The sequence below is a fragment of the Aquarana catesbeiana genome, linkage group LG01 (genome assembly GCF_042186555.1).
Source record: "Aquarana catesbeiana isolate 2022-GZ linkage group LG01, ASM4218655v1, whole genome shotgun sequence".
Lineage (NCBI taxonomy): Eukaryota > Metazoa > Chordata > Amphibia > Anura > Ranidae > Aquarana > Aquarana catesbeiana.
Window position 1 is genome coordinate 609,702,854 of NC_133324.1, and position 18,243 is coordinate 609,721,096.

Below are 18,243 nucleotides of genomic sequence, written 5' to 3' on the forward strand. Positions count from 1 at the left end.
GGGGTTGTCCCTGAAAGTTATATAAGGTCTGGCTGCCATGGACTACTTAACAGGGAGGTGGTTGTACTAGATATCGGTTGTTCTTTAAGGAATTCTGTGACCATTGCAGGGACCGAATAATCTTCCCCTCGCTATTTGTCTCTTCCTTCCCTCCTCATGTGCGTCTCCCCCCCCACCCTCTTAGGCTTCTCCTCCTACCCTAACTGGTCTGATACATTAATGTGACATTCCCTTATTGCATCCAGTTTATTTTATTTTCTCTCTCAAGTCAATGTGAGATAGATAACAAGTATAATAAGACTGTGTTTGAAGATTCATTTGTAAAATACTGACACTGTACCAATTGTATACTTTTGTATTTTTGTACTGTGAATTTCTCTTTAATAAAGCACTCCTGATTGTTAAAAAACAAACACGCATGCTCAGAAGTGGTCGGTCTTGTAAACTAGCGTTTGTAATGGAGAATTAACATTCGAGAAGTGGCAAATTATGAAATCTCGAAATGCAGTGCACATTCTCTTCTTCTTTAATGGGATAATAATGAAGCTGCTTTGCTAGTGATACTGATAGAGTTATTGCAAACACATTTTCAAAGGCTTTTTTTTTTCTAGTGATATCAAGAATAATATTATTACTTTTTTTTTTTTTTATTTGGGCAAGTTACCACAACACTATTATCTCGTAGTTTTTAAGATCAAAGGTACAACTATGTTAGTGTCCCTTGTCAATTTTACATTGTATTTTTTTAAATGTAACTACCAATAAGTATTATTGTACACAATTTTTTTATTGTGCATTAAAGAAAGAAAACAAATAAAATTAGACATGCTATCTGCCAATAGAACTTAACCAAAAAGTGCATTCTATACATCCAAAAATATTGAAAATATACCAAATCAAATCATTATTATTCAAACAAAAAATAAAATAAAAGCGTTATGCATGTGTCCTGCTTCTTATTATAGGGGGTCAACAATGCCAAGAGTTGGTGAAAGCAGGGGTCCGTCATCCGGAGATAATTCCGAAAAACATCCGGATTATTCTCCTGGAGCTCCCGTGGCAATTGCATATGACATAATTGGTCACGATTAATAAAGCAACCAATTTTTGTGGTTGGTACAACCCTTTGTTCCTTTCCCTGGATGGTGCAGTTGGACTGGTAAACCTATTACAGCCTTGTGTTCATTCAGGGGACTTTATTTAATCTCCTATATTTCTTGACAGGTATAACATTGCTGACGGGGGGCTGGGGGGTGCAAGTACTTAGCTGGTCTTGCCTAGGGTGCAAAACAGTCTAGCACCGGTCCTGGCTAAAGAAGCTAAGGTTAGAAGCTGATTGGTTTCCATGCAGAAGTGAGCCTGATTTTGCATTTTCCAACTTTAGTAAATAAACCCAATTGACTCTGTGGGGTTTATTTACTAAAGCTAAATAGGCTGTTTTTTTTGCAAGGGAAATTGTACTTTGCAAGGAAATTTGCCCCAGAGCTTAGTGGATGAGGTGAACTTCTGCTGGCTTCCAGTTTCCAGCCATGTGCAAGGAAAAATGCTCTTTTTTTTTATTTCCTTGCACATGACTAGAGCTCTGGAGAAAATTCCTTTGCAAAGTGCAACCTCCCTTACTTTTAGTAAATCAACCGCTGTGTACTTAAAACATGCACAATCCTTACTTGCATAAAGCTAGAATGTGTGCAAAACACTAGATGGGCCTCATATTAATCACACAAATGAAAGTGACAAACCCTTATTTAACCATCTAATTTGCACCATACAGAACAACTATACTGGCACCCGATGACTTGTTTAAAAAGCAACTCCACTTTTGTTGAGAAAAAAAAACATTCCTCTCTGGGTGACCTGTGTACATTGCAGGGATTTTAATAAACTTTGCTCCAGATTCCTACCTCCTTATCAGCTGCTGCACCTGCAGGGCTCTAATGAGGAAAATTGCAGGGTGTGCATCCCTTTAGATGTGATTTCCTATTGGGAGTATCTCACCAAAAATTAAATTTTTGTTGCAGGAGTTGCCTGAAATCTGACTTGTATCTTAGTGCAGTCTTCTGGGAAAATCAGTGAGCCAATCACATAAGCAGGAAATTATGTTTCTGGGGGGCGTTCTGTACACATTCTGTGTACAGAACACCTCCAGGTGGCCTTATTTTATTGCATTTTACAGAAAATTACAGAGCTGCAGTTTGAAAAGGAAAGGTACTTTTTTAAAAAACATTCAATTACAATATGACTTGTGTCACAACTGTATATGCTATACTATTATTTTTTTTTATTTGTTCTTTTTTCCCACGAATTTGGAGTTACCCATTAAGCAGAAAGTAGTGTAGCATTGTGTGCTGCATTTACAGTAGTAAAAAGTTGTTACAGCTTCTAGTGCTAATAATATTACCTAAAACTAGCTTTACGGGAGTAACTACTGGGTGAGTCAGGGTTGGAACCTGATATAATCACGATTTCATACAGATAAAACATGCAACTGTTGTTTGTTTTATTAAAAACTTTCCTATACAGCCAAGAACATTTTAAAGCACTACCAAACCATCAAAGCTTTGAAATATTAAACCATTGAACTTTCAGTTCAAATGAACTAAAAACATTCCAGACATGACACTGACATTCAGACATTTTTAAAATGTTTTGATAGTTCCAATTTTAAAACGTATTCCCAGTAATCTGTTAGGATCTAGAAATATAGCTGTTTTACATGTTGTACGTGTTGATGTAGTTCATGTGAATGTTGAGGGACAACTTCTGTACCACCTACAGCAGTACTATATATGTAAAAGTTTTAGGAGGTTATAACCACACACACGTAGTTTTAGGTTTAGGGCTCATTCGACGGGCCGCCACTGGGCAACAGGGTTCAGGGATCAGGCGTGAGAAGGATTGTTTTACATGTGGTAGAGATTTCATGTTGTATGTTTGTTTTTGTACTCAAAGAGCTTGTAAGCGTAAAGCGTGTCCTCATTCTGTGTTCTGGATCCTGCTGTTTGTTTATCTACAGCTTGACTTCTGTCATTGTGTGGCTCAGCATAGCATGAATTACAGCTCATTTACAGACTACAGATTTGCTTGTGGTCTCAATATTTCACTTCAGTTACCTATCTGCATGTCAGCTGACACCACCAATAAGATCCCATTCACACCTAAGCGTTTTTTTTGTTTTTTTTTTTTAGTTTAAAGCTCCAATATGCTTACCTTTCAAAATCCTGTGCTTTTCAATTGCCACCCTGACCTGCGCATTGTATCGCTTAAGCTTGTAGCTCTAAAAAAGTTGAGTGACAAGCTTCTGTTTATCTTTTTTTCCCCCAAATGATGACTACAATAGGAATGGCTGAGATATGAGTAAAAAGCATAAAAAAAACATGTGTTTTCCCCCCTAGTAAACAGCTTTCCATTGGCCAAAATTAATTAAAAAAAGTAAGGAAAGCAAAAATGCCTGCAAAAACTCTCAAAAAACGCTTTTACAAAAGTTTAGAAAAAGCCTGTAAAAATGACCAGAGTGAACCCAGCCTCAGGTATGAGCTGGTATGAGACACAACTGTCATCCTATTTTGCCCTGCAACATCAGTCCTACATCGGTCCTACTTCGGTCCTACTTCCATCCGATTTGAATGAAAAAGATAAGATTTTGCTTCCGACTTTGAGATAGTACGACTTGTCTTTTGGCGAGTCAAAACAATCCCAGTGTGACATAAATTCCTTTTAGGCCCCTTTCACACTTGTACGACTTGTCCCACGATTTGGGACTACAAAGTAGCATGACAAGTCATTCCCCATGATTTCAAATGACAGCCATTCATATTAGTATGACTTCAAGTTGTACCGACTTCAAAGTAGTCCCTGTACTACTTTGGTCCGACTTTGACCCTACTTCATCCCATTGAGTATCACTGAAGTCAGATCAAAGTCTGATCGCTATATTAACGGAACCCGACTTTGGCATGCGACTTGTGCTCTGATGATCTTGAAGGGAAACTCCACAGCAAATGAAAAAAAAAACACCTTGGGTTCCCCCTCCAAGAGCATTCCAGGCCCTCTGAAAGACTTTTTACAATTTTTGACGAGTCAGTTACATGTCTTTTTTTGCCCATTTTGCCTGAGGAAAAGACTCTGCCTAATAATTATGCACACCTTGACCTCCTTAGGCAACACTCTCCCTCATTACACAAATAAACATTACCTGTTATGCTTAAATCCGATAAGCATTCAAGTATATAAAGCTTGGAGTTGGACAATATGCATAAAAAATAAGATTTAGTCAAAATACTTACTTGCCTAATAATTGTGCACACAGTGTAGGTAAAGACTTTAATTCTTTCTAAATATAGTTATGTATAATATATATACATTGACTTTGTGCTAATCTAGTGGTATGCCAGTAATTAAAGAGTTTCTAAAATTTAGAAACAATGGTTTTGAAATAACAGAGCCAAGCTTACAGAGTATGGCAGTCATGGGTATGTAATATAGACTACAGCAGTGTTTCCCTTTTTTTTTTTTGTCAAGGTACCCTTTAACATTGTGCACAATCTTGAGGCACCCCATTCTGAAATGTAAAAAATGAAACTAATCATTTTTTATAATGCAGCAACATCAATACATCGAGGGCATCCAACCTAAGAGGTAATTTATTCTTATGCAGCGTACACACGACCGGACTTTCTGGGAAACTAGGTCCGACGGTCTTCCCGACGGACTTCCGGCGGACTTCTGACGGACTTTCTGAACGGACGGACTTGCCTACACACGACCGGACTTTCCGGCAGGCTAGGTCTTCCTGACGGACTTCCGACGGAGTTACGGCGGACTTTCCGAATGAACGGACTTACCCACACACGGACAAGTTCGTTCATTTTGAACTTGACTCGATTACGACGGGACTAAAAAAGGAAGTCAATCTCGCTGCTTTTATCGGCGAGATTAACACCTTGCAAGCCCCGTCGCGGGGCATACCAGGCCCTTAGGTCTGGTATGGATTTTAAGGGGAACCCCCTACGCCGAAAAAATGGCGTGGGGTCCCCCCAAAATCCATACCAGACCCCTATCCGAACACGCAACCCGGCCGGTCAGGAAAGGGGGTGGAGACAAGCGAGCGCCCCCCCCCTCCTGAACCGTACCAGGCCGCATGCCCTCAACATAGGGGGTGTGGGTGCTTTGGGGGGCCCTGCGGCCCCCCCTCCCCCAAAGCACCTTGTCCCCATGTTGATGAGGATAAGGGCCTCTTCCCGACAACCCTGGCCGTTGGTTGTCGGGGTCTGCGGGCGGGGGGATTATCGGAATCCGGGAGCCCCCTTTAATAAGGGGGCCCCCAGATCCCGGCCCCCCACCCTATGTGAATGAGTATGGGGTACATCGTACCCATACCCATTCACCTAGGGAAAAAGTGTCACTAAAAAAACACACTACACAGGTTTTTAAAGTGATTTATTAGACAGCTCCGGGGGTCTTCTTCCGACTTCGTGGGTCTTCTACCGACTTCGGGGGTCCCTCCAGCCTCTTCTCCTGGCATCCGGTTCTTTGCCGCTCTCTCCGGCCTCTTCTCCTGGTGTTTGACCTCTTCTCCCGGTGTCCGGTTCTTCTGCCGGCTCCTCCGCTATCTTCTGCCACTCTTTTGCTAGCGGTGGTCCGGACTTCTGCGTCACCTTCTTCCCTCTTCTCTTCTTCCGATGTTGACACGATGCTCTATCCGGCTGTAATGCTGTCTGAGCGCCATTCAGTGTGGTGCAGAGAAATGCGGACATGCTGCATTTTTCTGCACTGCAACACTCTGTACTGGGCACAAAGAAAACAATTGTGCCCAACAGAGACCTGCGTTTATGCTTTTCAGAAAAATGCAGGTCACCACACAATCTCTTACATGAGTTCTGTTAAGTCCTGAGCCGTCCTGCCCCTCAATTTCTTCCTCCTGTATCTGCTGGTTCTGGGGTGTCATAAGGGGGGGGTCACCACGTGATGTTGACCCTGCCCCCTTATGCCGTCACAGTCCCAGCATGCCCAAGGACTGTGACGGCATAAGGGGGCGGGGTCACCGCCTATATAAGTCATAGCGGAGCACTCAGACAGCATTACAGTTGGAGAGAGCGTCGTGTCAACATCGGAAGAGAGAAGAGGGAAGAAGACGACGCAGAAGTCCGGACCACAACTAGCAAAAGAGCGGCAGAAGATAGCGGAGGAGCCGTCAGAAGATCCGGACAACGAAGAAGGTCAAGAAGAGGTCAAGAAGAGGTCAAACACCGGGAGAAGAGGCCGGAGAGAGCCCCCCGCCTGCAGACCCCGACAACCAACGGCCAGGGTTGTCGGGAAGAGGCCCTTGTCCTCATCAACATGGGGACAAGGTGCTTTGGGGGGGCGCTGGGCGCCCCCTCCCCTAAAGCACCCGCACCCCCCATGTTGAGGGCATGCGGCCTGGTATGGTTCATGAGGGGGGGGTGCTCGCTCGTCCCCACCCCCTTTCCTGACCGGCCGCGCTGCGTGCTCGGATAGGGGTCTGGTATGTATTTTGGGGGGATCCCACGCCTTTTTTTCGGCGTAGGGGGTTCCCCTTAAAATCCATACCAGACCTAAGGGACATCGTCGCCTCATGCTCGCTGCAATAGGAAAATGTATTTTTCCTATTGCAGCGAGCGCGAGATGTAGTACCCTGCCCTTGCGTCGTATCTGGACCATCGGACAAACATACAGACGAACGGGCTTTCTGTCAGAAACTGAGTCCGGCGGAGTTACGACGTAAAGATTTGGAGCAAGTTTCAAATCTAAAGTCCGTCGGATTTCTGACCGAAATGGTCCGTCGGAAGTCCGATGCAGCCCACACACGGTCGGATTGTCCGGCGGATTCGGTCCGTCAGACCAGTCCGCTTGGAAAGTCCACCCGTGTGTACGCGGCATTACAAAGCAAATACACCTTTGTACTATACTGGTACTGACCTTAAATATTGCAATGTTTCTTTCCCTCATTCAGCTATTGTGACCCCAGTGCTGATGGAGAGGGGCAAACAAGGATGCTGTGCAGGCGCCTGGCATCCTCCTTATCAACCGATGATGTCATTGGTTGTTAGGATGCCGGTGGCTGGAAGGTTGGTGCACATTGAAAACCTGTTGCTTTGTGGAACTAAATGGTAGGCTTGATCCACCCACTGACTTGTATACAATTTTTTGGCAAATTTTAGGCATTTTTCTAAAGCACCCCTGAAGAAACCCAAAGGCACCCTGGTTGAAAAAGGCTGCACTACAGCATACAGAGTATGCTGGTCAGGAGTATTTAATATAAATTACATAATTCTGACAGCTTCACTGAGCTCAGATCCAGAGGGGGGCTGGGATAGGCAGCGCCCTCCTTACAGATTTCAGTAGTGCCCCCGAGGCTTGTGTGGATGCTGTGCACAGGGTGGATTCTTCCAACAATCAAAACAGCTGCAGCAGCCCTCCCAAGTTCTCTCCTACTCCGCTCACGCAATGCACAGGACTCAGTAGGGCTTCACAAGCTGTTCTGACATCTGTCAGTATTACTGAAAGAATCCACCTTGTGTTCTCCGCTGTGCAGCCATGGAGAGAGTGAGTGTCCTGCCAGCAGTGTGCCAGTGCCTGATATGGACACCCCAGAACCAGCAGATACAGGAGGAAGAAATTGAGGGGCAGGACGGCTGAGGACATAACAGAACTCATGTAAGAGATTGCGTGGTGACCTGTATTTTTCTGAAAAGGATAAATGCAGATCTCTGTTGGGCACAATTGTTTTCTTTGTACCCAGTGCAGTGTGTTGTAGTGCAGAAAAAGAAGCATGTCCGCATTTCTCTGCACCACACTGAATGGCACCACAAGTCACTGCACTACTCTACAGTCGCATACCCATGGTCTCTAGATTATAAAAGAAGATAAGTACAACTCTGTGTCACTTGGATATTTGCTGAGAGAGAACCTCAATTGCCCCTACTTCTTAATCTTGTTCCATGGCAGTCTCCATATTTTGGAGTCATTGCTAACTAGCAAAATATTAAACTATGTAATAAAATGCTCTAATGTAAGCCTACATGTTAGGCCCCTTTCACGCGAGGCGAAATCCGACCAAGCGGATCCACCTGCTCAGAGGGGGATCTTTCCACCTATCCCCTCTGAGCAGGCAAATGACAGGTCCACGTCCGTTCCGCTATACAGATCAGACACGGACACAGCCCGCTGTTCTCTATTGGGAGGTCGGATGGAAACGGACTGCATGTCGGTTTCCATCTGATTGTCATCCGATCTGCCGGACTGATGGCGAAACTATCCCCATCCATCTGTTTTTAGCGGATTTCATCAGATCGAATACTGGCAGGTGTGAGTGGACACATGTCCGCTGACATCCGCTGCCCCATAGAGAACAATGGGTACTGTAGATATCCTCTGTTCAATATATCCTCTACATGAAATGGATGTTAATTTGAAAAATAGGATGTATCACAGAAAAAAATTGTTAACATTATAAATAGTATCCTGTGTTCTCTTTATGCATTTATACTTTTACATACTCAAGCACTCATTTGTGAATAGTTGTACTAGTTTGTTATTTGTAACAATCTGTATTGGGCTTTGCAGCCCTGTTTTAGGTTTAGGGCTCATTTGACGGACCGCCACTGGGTAACAGGGTTCAGGGATCAGGCGTGAGAAGGATTGTTTTACGCGTGGTAGAGATTTCATGTTGTAAGTTTGTTTTTGTACTCAAAGAGCTTGTAAGCGTAAAGCGTGTCCTCATTCTGTGTTCTGGATCCTGCTGTTTGTTTATCTACAGCTTGACTTCTGTCATTGTGTAGCTCAGCATAGCATGAATTACAGCTAATTTACAGACTACAGACTCGCTTGTGGTCTCAATATTTCACTTCAGTTGCCTATCTGCATGTCACCTGTCAGCACCAATAAGTTCCCATTCACACCTAAGCGTTTTTTTTTTTTATTTTTTTAGTTTAAAGCTCCAATATGCTTAACTTTCAAAATCCTGTGCTTTTCAATTGCCACTCTGACCTGTGCATTGTGTCGCTTGAAGCTTGTAGCTCTAAATAAGTTGAATGACGAGCTTCTGTTGAGCTTTTTGCCCCAATAGATCACTACAATAGGAATCCCTGAAATATGAGTAAAAAACATGAAAAAACGTTTTTTCCCCCCTAGTAAACAGCTTTCCATTGGCCAAAATTAATTAAAAAAAGAAAGGAAAGCAAAAATGCCCGCAAAATCTCTCAAAAAACGCCTGTACAAAAGTTTAGAAAAACCCTGTAAAAATGACCAGTGTGAACCCAGCCTCAGGTTGGAATCACACTGGTACAACACGACTGTCATTCTACTTTGCCCTGCAACATCGGTCCTACTTCCATCCGATTTGAATGAACAAGATAAGATTTTGCTCTGACTTTGAGATAGTATGACTTGTCTTTTGACCAATCAAAACAATCCCAGTGCGACATAAATTCCTTTTAGGCCCCTTTCACACTTGTATGACTTGTCCCACGATTTGGGACTGCAAAGTAACATGACAAGTCATTCCCCATGATTTCCAATGACAACCATTCATATTAGTACGACTTCAAAGTAGTCCCTGCACTACTTTGGTCCGACTTTGATCCTACTTCAGCCCACTGAATATCACTGAAGTCGGATCAAAGTCTGATCACCGTATTAACAGAACCCGACTTTGGCATGTGACTTGTGCTCTGATGATCTTGAAGGGAAACTCTACGCCAAATTAAAAAAAAAAACGGCATGGTTTCCCCCTCCAAGAGCGTATCAGGCCCTTCGGTCTGGTATGGATTTTAAGGGGAACCCCCACGACGAAAAAACGGCGTGGCCCCCCCCCAAAATCCATACCAGACCCTTATCCGAGCACACAGCCTGGCAGGTCAAGAAAGGGGGTGGGGACGAGCAAGTGCCCCCCCCCGAACCGTACCAGACCGCATGCCCTCAACATGGGGGGTGGGTGATTTGGGGGGCTGCCAGATTCTGGCCCCCCACCCTATGTGAATGAGTATGGGGTACATTGTACATCTACCCATTCACCTAAAAAAGTGTTAAAAATAAAACAGTACACATGTTTTTAAAGTAATTTATTAGGCAACTTCGGGGGTCTCATCCGACTTTTTCTCCCCTCTCCAGCTCTTCTGCCTCCTCCACTGATTTCTTCTAGCCCTCTCCAGTTCTTCTCCCTCTGTTCACTGTCTTCTGCCAAGTCTTCTCCGCTTTCTTCTCGCTCTTTTGCTCGCTCTTTTGCTGGGTCTTCTCCGCTGTCTTCTCCATCTGTTCTTCTTCTGATGTTGACTCAACGCTCTCTCCTGCTCTAATGCTGGGTGCACGGTGTGCCACTACTTATATTGGCATGGGACAGGATCACCGGAGGCCCGTCCCTTATGATGTCACCACCCGGGGCATGATGGGCATGACGTCGTCGCCCAGGGCATGATGGGCGGTGATGTCATAAGGTGTGGGCCTCCGGTGACCCCGCCCCATGCCAATATAAGTATATCCTCACTTTCACCTCATCAGTCCAAAAACCTTTGAAAAACCTGTCTTCAGAGTCTTGACATTTCAACTTATGTGTCTTGTTTAGTGGTGGTCGGGTTTCAGCCTACCTTACCTTGGCCATGTCTCTGAGTACTGAACACCTTGTACTTCTGAGCACTCCAAGTAGGTTGCAGCTCTGAAATATGACAGCACTGGAGAGTAATGGGTTCCTGGTAGCTTCACGTTTGATTTTTCTCAAATGTTTAGCGGTTAATTTGTGTCTTTTTTTCTCAACACATTTCTTGCGACCCTGTTGGCTATTTGCAACACAACATTTGATGGTTCTGTGATTACGCCCCAATAATTTAGAAATGTCAATAGTGCTGCATCCCTCTGAAAGACTTTTTACAATTTTTGACGAGTCAGTTACATGTCTTTTTTAGCCCATTTTGCCTGAGGAAAAGACGCTGCCTACTAATTATGCACACCTTGACCTCCTTAGGCAACACCCTCCCTCATTACATAAATACACATCACCTGTTATGCCTAAATCCAATAAACATTCAAGTATATAAAGCTTGGATTGGACAATATGCATAAAAATTAAGCTTTAGTCAAAATACTTACTTGCCTAGTAATTGTGCACACAGTGTAGGTAAAGACTTTAATTCTTTCTAAATATAGGCACCACATTGACTTTGTGCTAATCTAGTGGTATGCCAGTAATTAAAGAGTCTCTAAAATTTAGAAACAATGGCTTTGAAATAACAGAGCCAAGCTTACAGAGTATGGCAGTCAGGGGTTTCCCAATTTTTTATTTTTTTTTTGTCAAGGCACCCTTTAACATTCTGCACCCCATTCTGAAATGTAAAAAATTAAACTAGGCTTGATCCACCCACTGACTTGTATACAATTTAAGGGCAAATTTTAGGCATTTTTCTAAAGCACCCCTGAAGAAACCCAAAGGCACCCTGGTTGAAAACGGCTACACTACAGAATACAGAGTATGGTGGTCAGGAGTATTTAATATAAATTACATAATTCTGACAGCTTCACCGAGCTCAGATCCAGAGGGGGGCTGGGATAGGCAGCGCCCTCCTTCCAGATTTCAAGAGTGCCCCCGAGGCTTGTGTGGATGCTGTGCACAGGGTGGATTATTCCAACAATCAGAACAGCTGCAGCAGCCCTCCCAAGTTCTCTCCTACTCCGCTCACGCAATGCACAGGACTCAGGAAGGCTTCACAAGCTGTTCTGACATCTGTCAGTATTACTGAAAGAATCCACCTTGTGTTCTCCGCTGTGCAGCCATGGAGAAAGAGTCAGTGTCCTGCCAGCAGTGTGCCAGTGCCTGATATGGACACCCCAGAACCAGCAGATACAGGAGAAAGAAATTGAGGGGCAGGACAGCTGAGGACATAACAGAACTCATGCAAGAGATTGTGTGGTGACCTGTATATTTCTGAAAAGGATAAATGCAGATCTCTGTTGGGCACAATTGTTTTCTTTGTTCCCAGTGCAGTGTGTTGCAGTGCAGAAAAATGCAGCATGTCCGCATTTCTCTGCACCACACTGAATGGCACCACAAGTCACTGCACTACTCTACAGTCGCATACCCATGGTCTCTAGATTATAAAAGAAGATAAGTACAATTCTGTGCCACTTGGATATTTGCTGAGAGAGAACCTCAATTGCCCCTACTTCTTAATCTTGTTCCATGGCAGTCTCCATATTTTGGAGTCATTGCTAACTAGCAAAATATTAAACTATGTAATAAAATGCTCTAATGTAAGCCTATATGTTAGGCCCCTTTCACACGAGGCAAAATCCATCCAAGCGGATCCACCTGCTCAGAGGGGGTTCTTTCCGCTGATCCCCTCAGAGCAGGCAAATGACAGGTCCACGTCCGTTCCGCTATACAGATCGGACACGGACACAGTCCGCTGTTCTCTATGGGGAGGTCAGATGGAAAGGGACTGCATGTCGGTTTCCATCTGATTGTCGATCTGCCGGACTGATGGCGAAAGTATCCCCATCCATCTGTTTTTAGCGGATTTCCATCAGATCGAATGCTGGCAGGTGTGAGTGGACACATGTCCGCTGACATCCGCTGCCCCATAGAGAACAATGGGTGGTTCTGCTGGTGTGAAAGGGGCCTTAGTGATAGAGAAATCTATCAGGAGGTTCTTTGTCTGAGTATTAATAGTGGCGTCAAGGCGAAGAACTTGTTTTTCATCTCTTTACAGTTACAGGTATACAAGCGTGAAATTTACATTTCCATTGTGTGCATAAGTTGTCGTTTAAGTAGGTACAGAATAAGACTGAAAATTAAAGACTGTCAAGTGATGAAAAGTACCTGGTTTAATATATAAATTCTCTCTTTACCACTTCAGCCCCGGAAGGATTTACCCTTCCTGACCAAGCCCTTTTTTGCGATACGGCACTGCGTCACTTTAACTGACAATTGCGCGGTCGTGTGACGTTGTACCCTAATAAAATTGACGCCCTTTTAATCCCACAAATAGAGCTTTCTTTTGGTGGTATTTAATCGCCTCTGCGTTTTTTATTTTTTGCGCTATAAACAAAAAAAGAGCAAACATTTTGAAAAAAAAGCAATATTTTTTACTTTTTGCTATAATAAATATCCCAAAAAAATATATAAAAAAACAAATTTCTTCCTCAGTTTAGGCCAATATGTATTCTCCTACATATTTTTGGTTAAAAAAATAAAATAAGCTTATATTGATTGGTTTGTGCAAAAGTTATTGCGTCTACAAATTAGGGGATAGATTTATGGCATTTTTATTATTCGTTTTTTTTATTAGTAATGGCGGTGATCGTGACTGCAACATTGCAGCGGACAGATCGGACACTTTTGACACTGTTTTGGGACCATTAGCATTTATACAGCAATCAGTGCTATAAAAATGCACTGATTATTGTGTAAATGTCACTGGCAGAGAAGGGGTTAAACACTAGGGGGCAATCAAGGGGTTAAGTGTATTCCCTGGACGTGTTCTCACTGTGGGGGGGATGGGCTCACTAGAACATGACAGAGATCACTGCTCCCGATCACTGGGAGCAGTAGATCCCTGTCATGTTGCTAGGCAGAACAGGGAAATGCCTTGTTTACATAGGCATCTCCCTGTTCTGCCTCTCCTTGCCATGATCGTGGGCCACCGGCGGACATCGAGTCTGTGGGACCCGCTTGCAAGCTCCCACAGCGCACGGCACGCATAAACCCACTAGCCGCCAATGACGCAGCAACGTACAGGTACGTGATTTTGCGCACCCATGCCACTTTGCAGACGTATATCGGCGTGTGCCGGTGGATAAGTGGTTAAAGTTGAACTGAAACTTTTCTTTTTCAGAGGGAGTTATAACCTTGGTAGTTTTTCTCTCTTTTTTTTTGCCACTAGTTTTCCCATTGGGGAGATTTCCATTCACCCCCTGTCCCATAGCCACAACAGGAGGTAAGAAGAAATCTCTTGATGGAAACCCCCAGTAGTCACAGTGACACACAGACAGCAATACAAACCTGACATGTCAGGTGATATAATCCCTCTTTACTCTATCCAACATTAAAAAAAAAGAATATTTGCCTTCACCTATACTTCAAGCCCTTTTGTGTTGTAATAGCAGTGTACTGGTTCTTACAGCGTGTATTAGTCCTGTAATCTGTGAATGTCACTGTTAACCACTTAAGGACAGAGCCTTGTTTTGAGATTTGGTGTTTACAAGTTAAAAATAAGTTTTTTTTTGCTAGAAAATTACTTAGAACCCCCAAACATTATATATATATTTTTTCTAACATGCTAGAGAATAAAATGGCGGTCGTTGAACACCGTATTTGCACACCGTACAGCTCCATACCACAGCCTGAGAAGGATCTGATCGCCTCCGCCGCTACTGACGGCTCCGGTAAACGGCGAGGGCACCAGAGCACAGCGGGGGGGTGGCCCTCTCCTGCCACTGATAAAAGTGATCTTGCGGCGAATCCGCCCCAAAGACTACTTTTATTGGAAAGCCGACCGCCCGCTGAAGAAGAGGATACCGGGGTTATGGCAGCTAGCTGCTCCTATAACAACAATAATCCTCTTCAAACAGCAGACGTATAACGACAGCGGGGGGGCGGTCGGTAAGTGGTTAATGTATTTTATTAACCGCATGTAGTTAATATAAAAACATATTTATTTTTTTATTTCACATGCCCTTATATTTTCTGCACATTTATATGCAGACCAAGATGTCCAAAAAAAAGTGACAGAGACAGGGTTGTGACAAACTTTAACACTGCCATGGCATGAAATGTGTCATATTACTATGCTACCACCGGCCAGTACTTTATCTATGCATACCCAAGGACTGTAGCTCGAATTTTTTGTGAATAGAGACACCTCCCTGTGGCTAGTGTCTCCTCATTTAAACCTCTTGAAACTGCCATCAAAATACCCAAGGACCAAGAACAGACGCCTTCCTCAGACTAGTGTCTACAAATTTAGGACTCTTGGTGCTGCAATCAAAATACCAGAGGGCTGCCGCTCTAAAACAATGGGAGGACAATGGCCTCCTTGTATCTAGTGTTTCTGAATTTAGGTTTCTTGGCACTGCTGTCCCTCTGGTTAATGTCGCCATGTTTGGGCCTCCTGGTTCTATCATCAAAATATGTGGGGGTTGTAGCTCTACTTTAATTAAGTTGCTGTCTGTAAGCAAAGCTTTTTGTAAAAGAACAAAATATAAATTCCACAGCCAAATATTTGCTGCCAAAGTATGCAATTATGGAAAAGCAAATGCTTGCTCCTTAACGCCATATTCAGCTTAACCACCTTTGCTTGGCCACTGCACGTAAGTGGCCAGGTGGGAGCAGCTTTGTTCTGGGAGGACGTACATCCTTGGAGTATTTGCTTTCCAAAATGGGGTCATTTTGTTGGCATTTCTACTGTCCTGGTGCTCAAGGGCCTCTAAAAATGTGATAGGTAGTCAGGAAATTATGTGCATAATTTATGCTTCTTAAAAGCCCAAAGATGCTCCTTGGATTTTGGACCCCTCTATGCATCTAGGCTGTGAAAAAGTCTCACATATGTGGTATCCCCATACTCAAGAAGCATAGCAGAGTGTGTTTTGGGGTGTAGTTATATGTATGCCTATGCAGTGCGTGAGAAATAACTTAAAATGACAACTTTGTAAAAAAAATAAAAATTAAAAAAAATGTTTAATTTCTTCATTTTACAAAACATTGTGACAAACAAAATTATAACTTCAAAAAACTGACAATGCCTCTTACTAAATACCTTGAATTGTCTACTTTCCAAAAGGGGTCATCCGGGGGGTGTTTGTCCTGTCCTGGCGTTTTAGGGCCTCAAGAAATTAGGCCGTCAGTACATCAGGATTGATCAATTTTCAGATTATATATACATATATAGTTTGTGGAACTTTCCTACAGACTAAATAATATACACTGATTTTAGTTATTTTCACCATAGAAATGTAGCAGAATACATGTTGGCCTACATTTATGAAGAGCAGTTACATTTTTTTTTCAAAATGCTCAATCTTTTTTTCATTTTCATTTAGCAAAAAATAAATCCAGTGCTGATTAAACACCACCAAAAGAAAGCTCTATCTGTCCCCAAAAAAAGATAAAAATTTAATTTGGGTACAGTGTTGCATGATTATGCCATTGTCATTCAAAGTGTGTCATTCAAATTGGGAAATGGCTGGGGCAGGAAGGGGGTGAAGGTGTGCGGTCTTTAGGTCATTGAAGAATCCTCCAAACCTATATTGATTTCCATTATGCTTTGCTCGTTTGGCTGTACTTCTGTGAATCACAGGAGTGCAGTTCACTCTGCACTCCTGTGACTCATTTTCAGCAGACAGAGGGCTGACAGAGGCGGTCCAGGCTCGGGAAGTATCGCAATCATATATTAGGGATCAGCCCACATGCCTGGACCGAGGCACTGAGAACCTAAGCTGGCCGCTCCCGTCCCCACCACAGCCCAGTGCTCCAGTGATCATGGGGGGGGGGGGCAGAGCCGAGAACCGGTGACTGACAGTTTGCAGCTCTCTGCTCAGGGAGCCCTAAGAGCCAAGCAATCAGCGGTGATTGATCGCTCAGTTCTCAGTCCTAGAGGCGCTGGGGGACAGATGCAGCATCAGAGCGATGCTGCATCCACTTAGGTAAGTATGATTCTACAAGAAAAACTAAACCCATACTTCTCTTTTAAGCCTAACTGCTATTTTGGGTATATATGCCAGAATGGCCCTAGATAATATTGGTTACCACAAGGATATGGGGCTGCAGGGAATGTGTGTTTTGGGTGCACACATTTACTTACTGATCACAAACTGTGCTGATGTCAGTATATTACCCATCCTTACCTGTGGTTTGTAGAGCTCTAATTTTATGGGAAGACAGACACCTCCCTGTGACTACTATCTCTGCATTTAGGCCTATTGGTGCTGCCATCCAGGGCCTTCTTTAACACAAGGCAAAAGGGGCAGTTGCCCAGGCCCAGTCATTGTTGTGGGGCCCAAAGCAGCTGCCCCTTGAGCTCGCAAACAGTTGATAAGTGGATTTGGGAGGGCCTGAGAAAAGGTTTGCCCAGGGTCCAATCAATATTAAAGATGGCCCTGCTGCCATCATAATACCTATGTTCTGTAGCATTAATTTTTTTGTGAAGACATCCCCTTGTGGTATGTGTCTCTGTATTTATCAAAATACCATCAAAATACTTGGTATTGACAACAGGTTTTTTTGTTTTTTTTTAACAGAAGACAACAGGCTTTTTACTAGAAGACACGCACCCTGTGGCTTCCCACTCTGCATGTAGACCTGTTGGCATTTCATACAAACACACCAGTTTCTGGTTAAATGACAAGACAAAAGTATTTGGTGGCTACTACTTCTGAGAGTCAAAGTAAGCCTAGTATCCCATAGTGAAAACATATATTATAGCTGCTATTACTACCAGTAAAAAGCCTCAACTAATAAAAGTAGACTGTAATGCTGCTGTTGCGTGCAAGCAAAACTAACTGTAAAAAAAAGAAAAGAAGACTTCCGCAGTCTAATATGCACAGCCAATGTACACTGTTGCTGAGGCTATCTCTGGAAACTGTGGTTCCATTGCACTCCATACAGTTTTAGGGGTCCAATAAACCTGCAATTAAAAAGATTTGTGTATTTTCTATTTCACTATTGAAGCCACATGAAAATGCCTCTCCCCTACTGTACATTTTTATACATTTTTCCCCCCTGCCATTTAAGTGACATTAACTTGCTTAGTAGTCCTTCAAAGGACCACGAGTTACCATCAAAATTCACCTAATATTGACTTTAACTTGATTTTAAAGACATTGTAAACATTCCTACCTGCAGCTCGTTTTTTTCACCTGCATAAGATGTGCTTTCATCATGTAGTTTCATGGTGTCATTTGTTGCCATGTAGGCATACCTCCCAACTTTCTGAAATGATTTTAGCACACAGTTTGTAGACAAATGTCCATGCCACTGACCCGGTTACACAGACCTCAGAGATCTAATATGCAGAAAATTATTGGCTAAACTACACAAGTGCTTTTTAAATTCTATTTTTCCTTTATATTGGCTTTTCAAAATAAAAAAATGCAGTAAAACAGAGGTTGGATAAAAAGTTTAGTGCAGCATAACACTTTTGGTAATAAAATAGTACAATAGTAAAATAGTACAATGGTAATAGTGAGGCTGCACTAGGGACCAAGAGATTTGGTCTCAAAAGAGGGACAGTCCCTCTAAAT

The 18,243-nt window shown here is 43.2% G+C and overlaps 1 protein-coding gene across 2 annotated transcripts in view; it reads left to right on the plus strand.

Moving 5' to 3' along the window:
• The window catches only part of CIST1 (colon, intestine and stomach enriched 1), an 85,356-nt gene that overhangs the window by 10,880 nt on the left and 56,233 nt on the right, over positions 1-18,243 (plus strand). Inside the window, exon 1 of one of the 2 annotated variants that reach the window (XM_073600762.1) lies at positions 17,268-17,387. The exons of the other annotated variant lie outside the window; for it this stretch is intronic. Within the exon in view, the coding sequence (XP_073456863.1) occupies positions 17,342-17,387 (46 nt within the window). The 5' untranslated portion in view covers positions 17,268-17,341. Of the gene's footprint in view, positions 1-17,267; positions 17,388-18,243 lie in introns of those variants that run through there. 2 annotated transcript variants of the gene reach the window in all.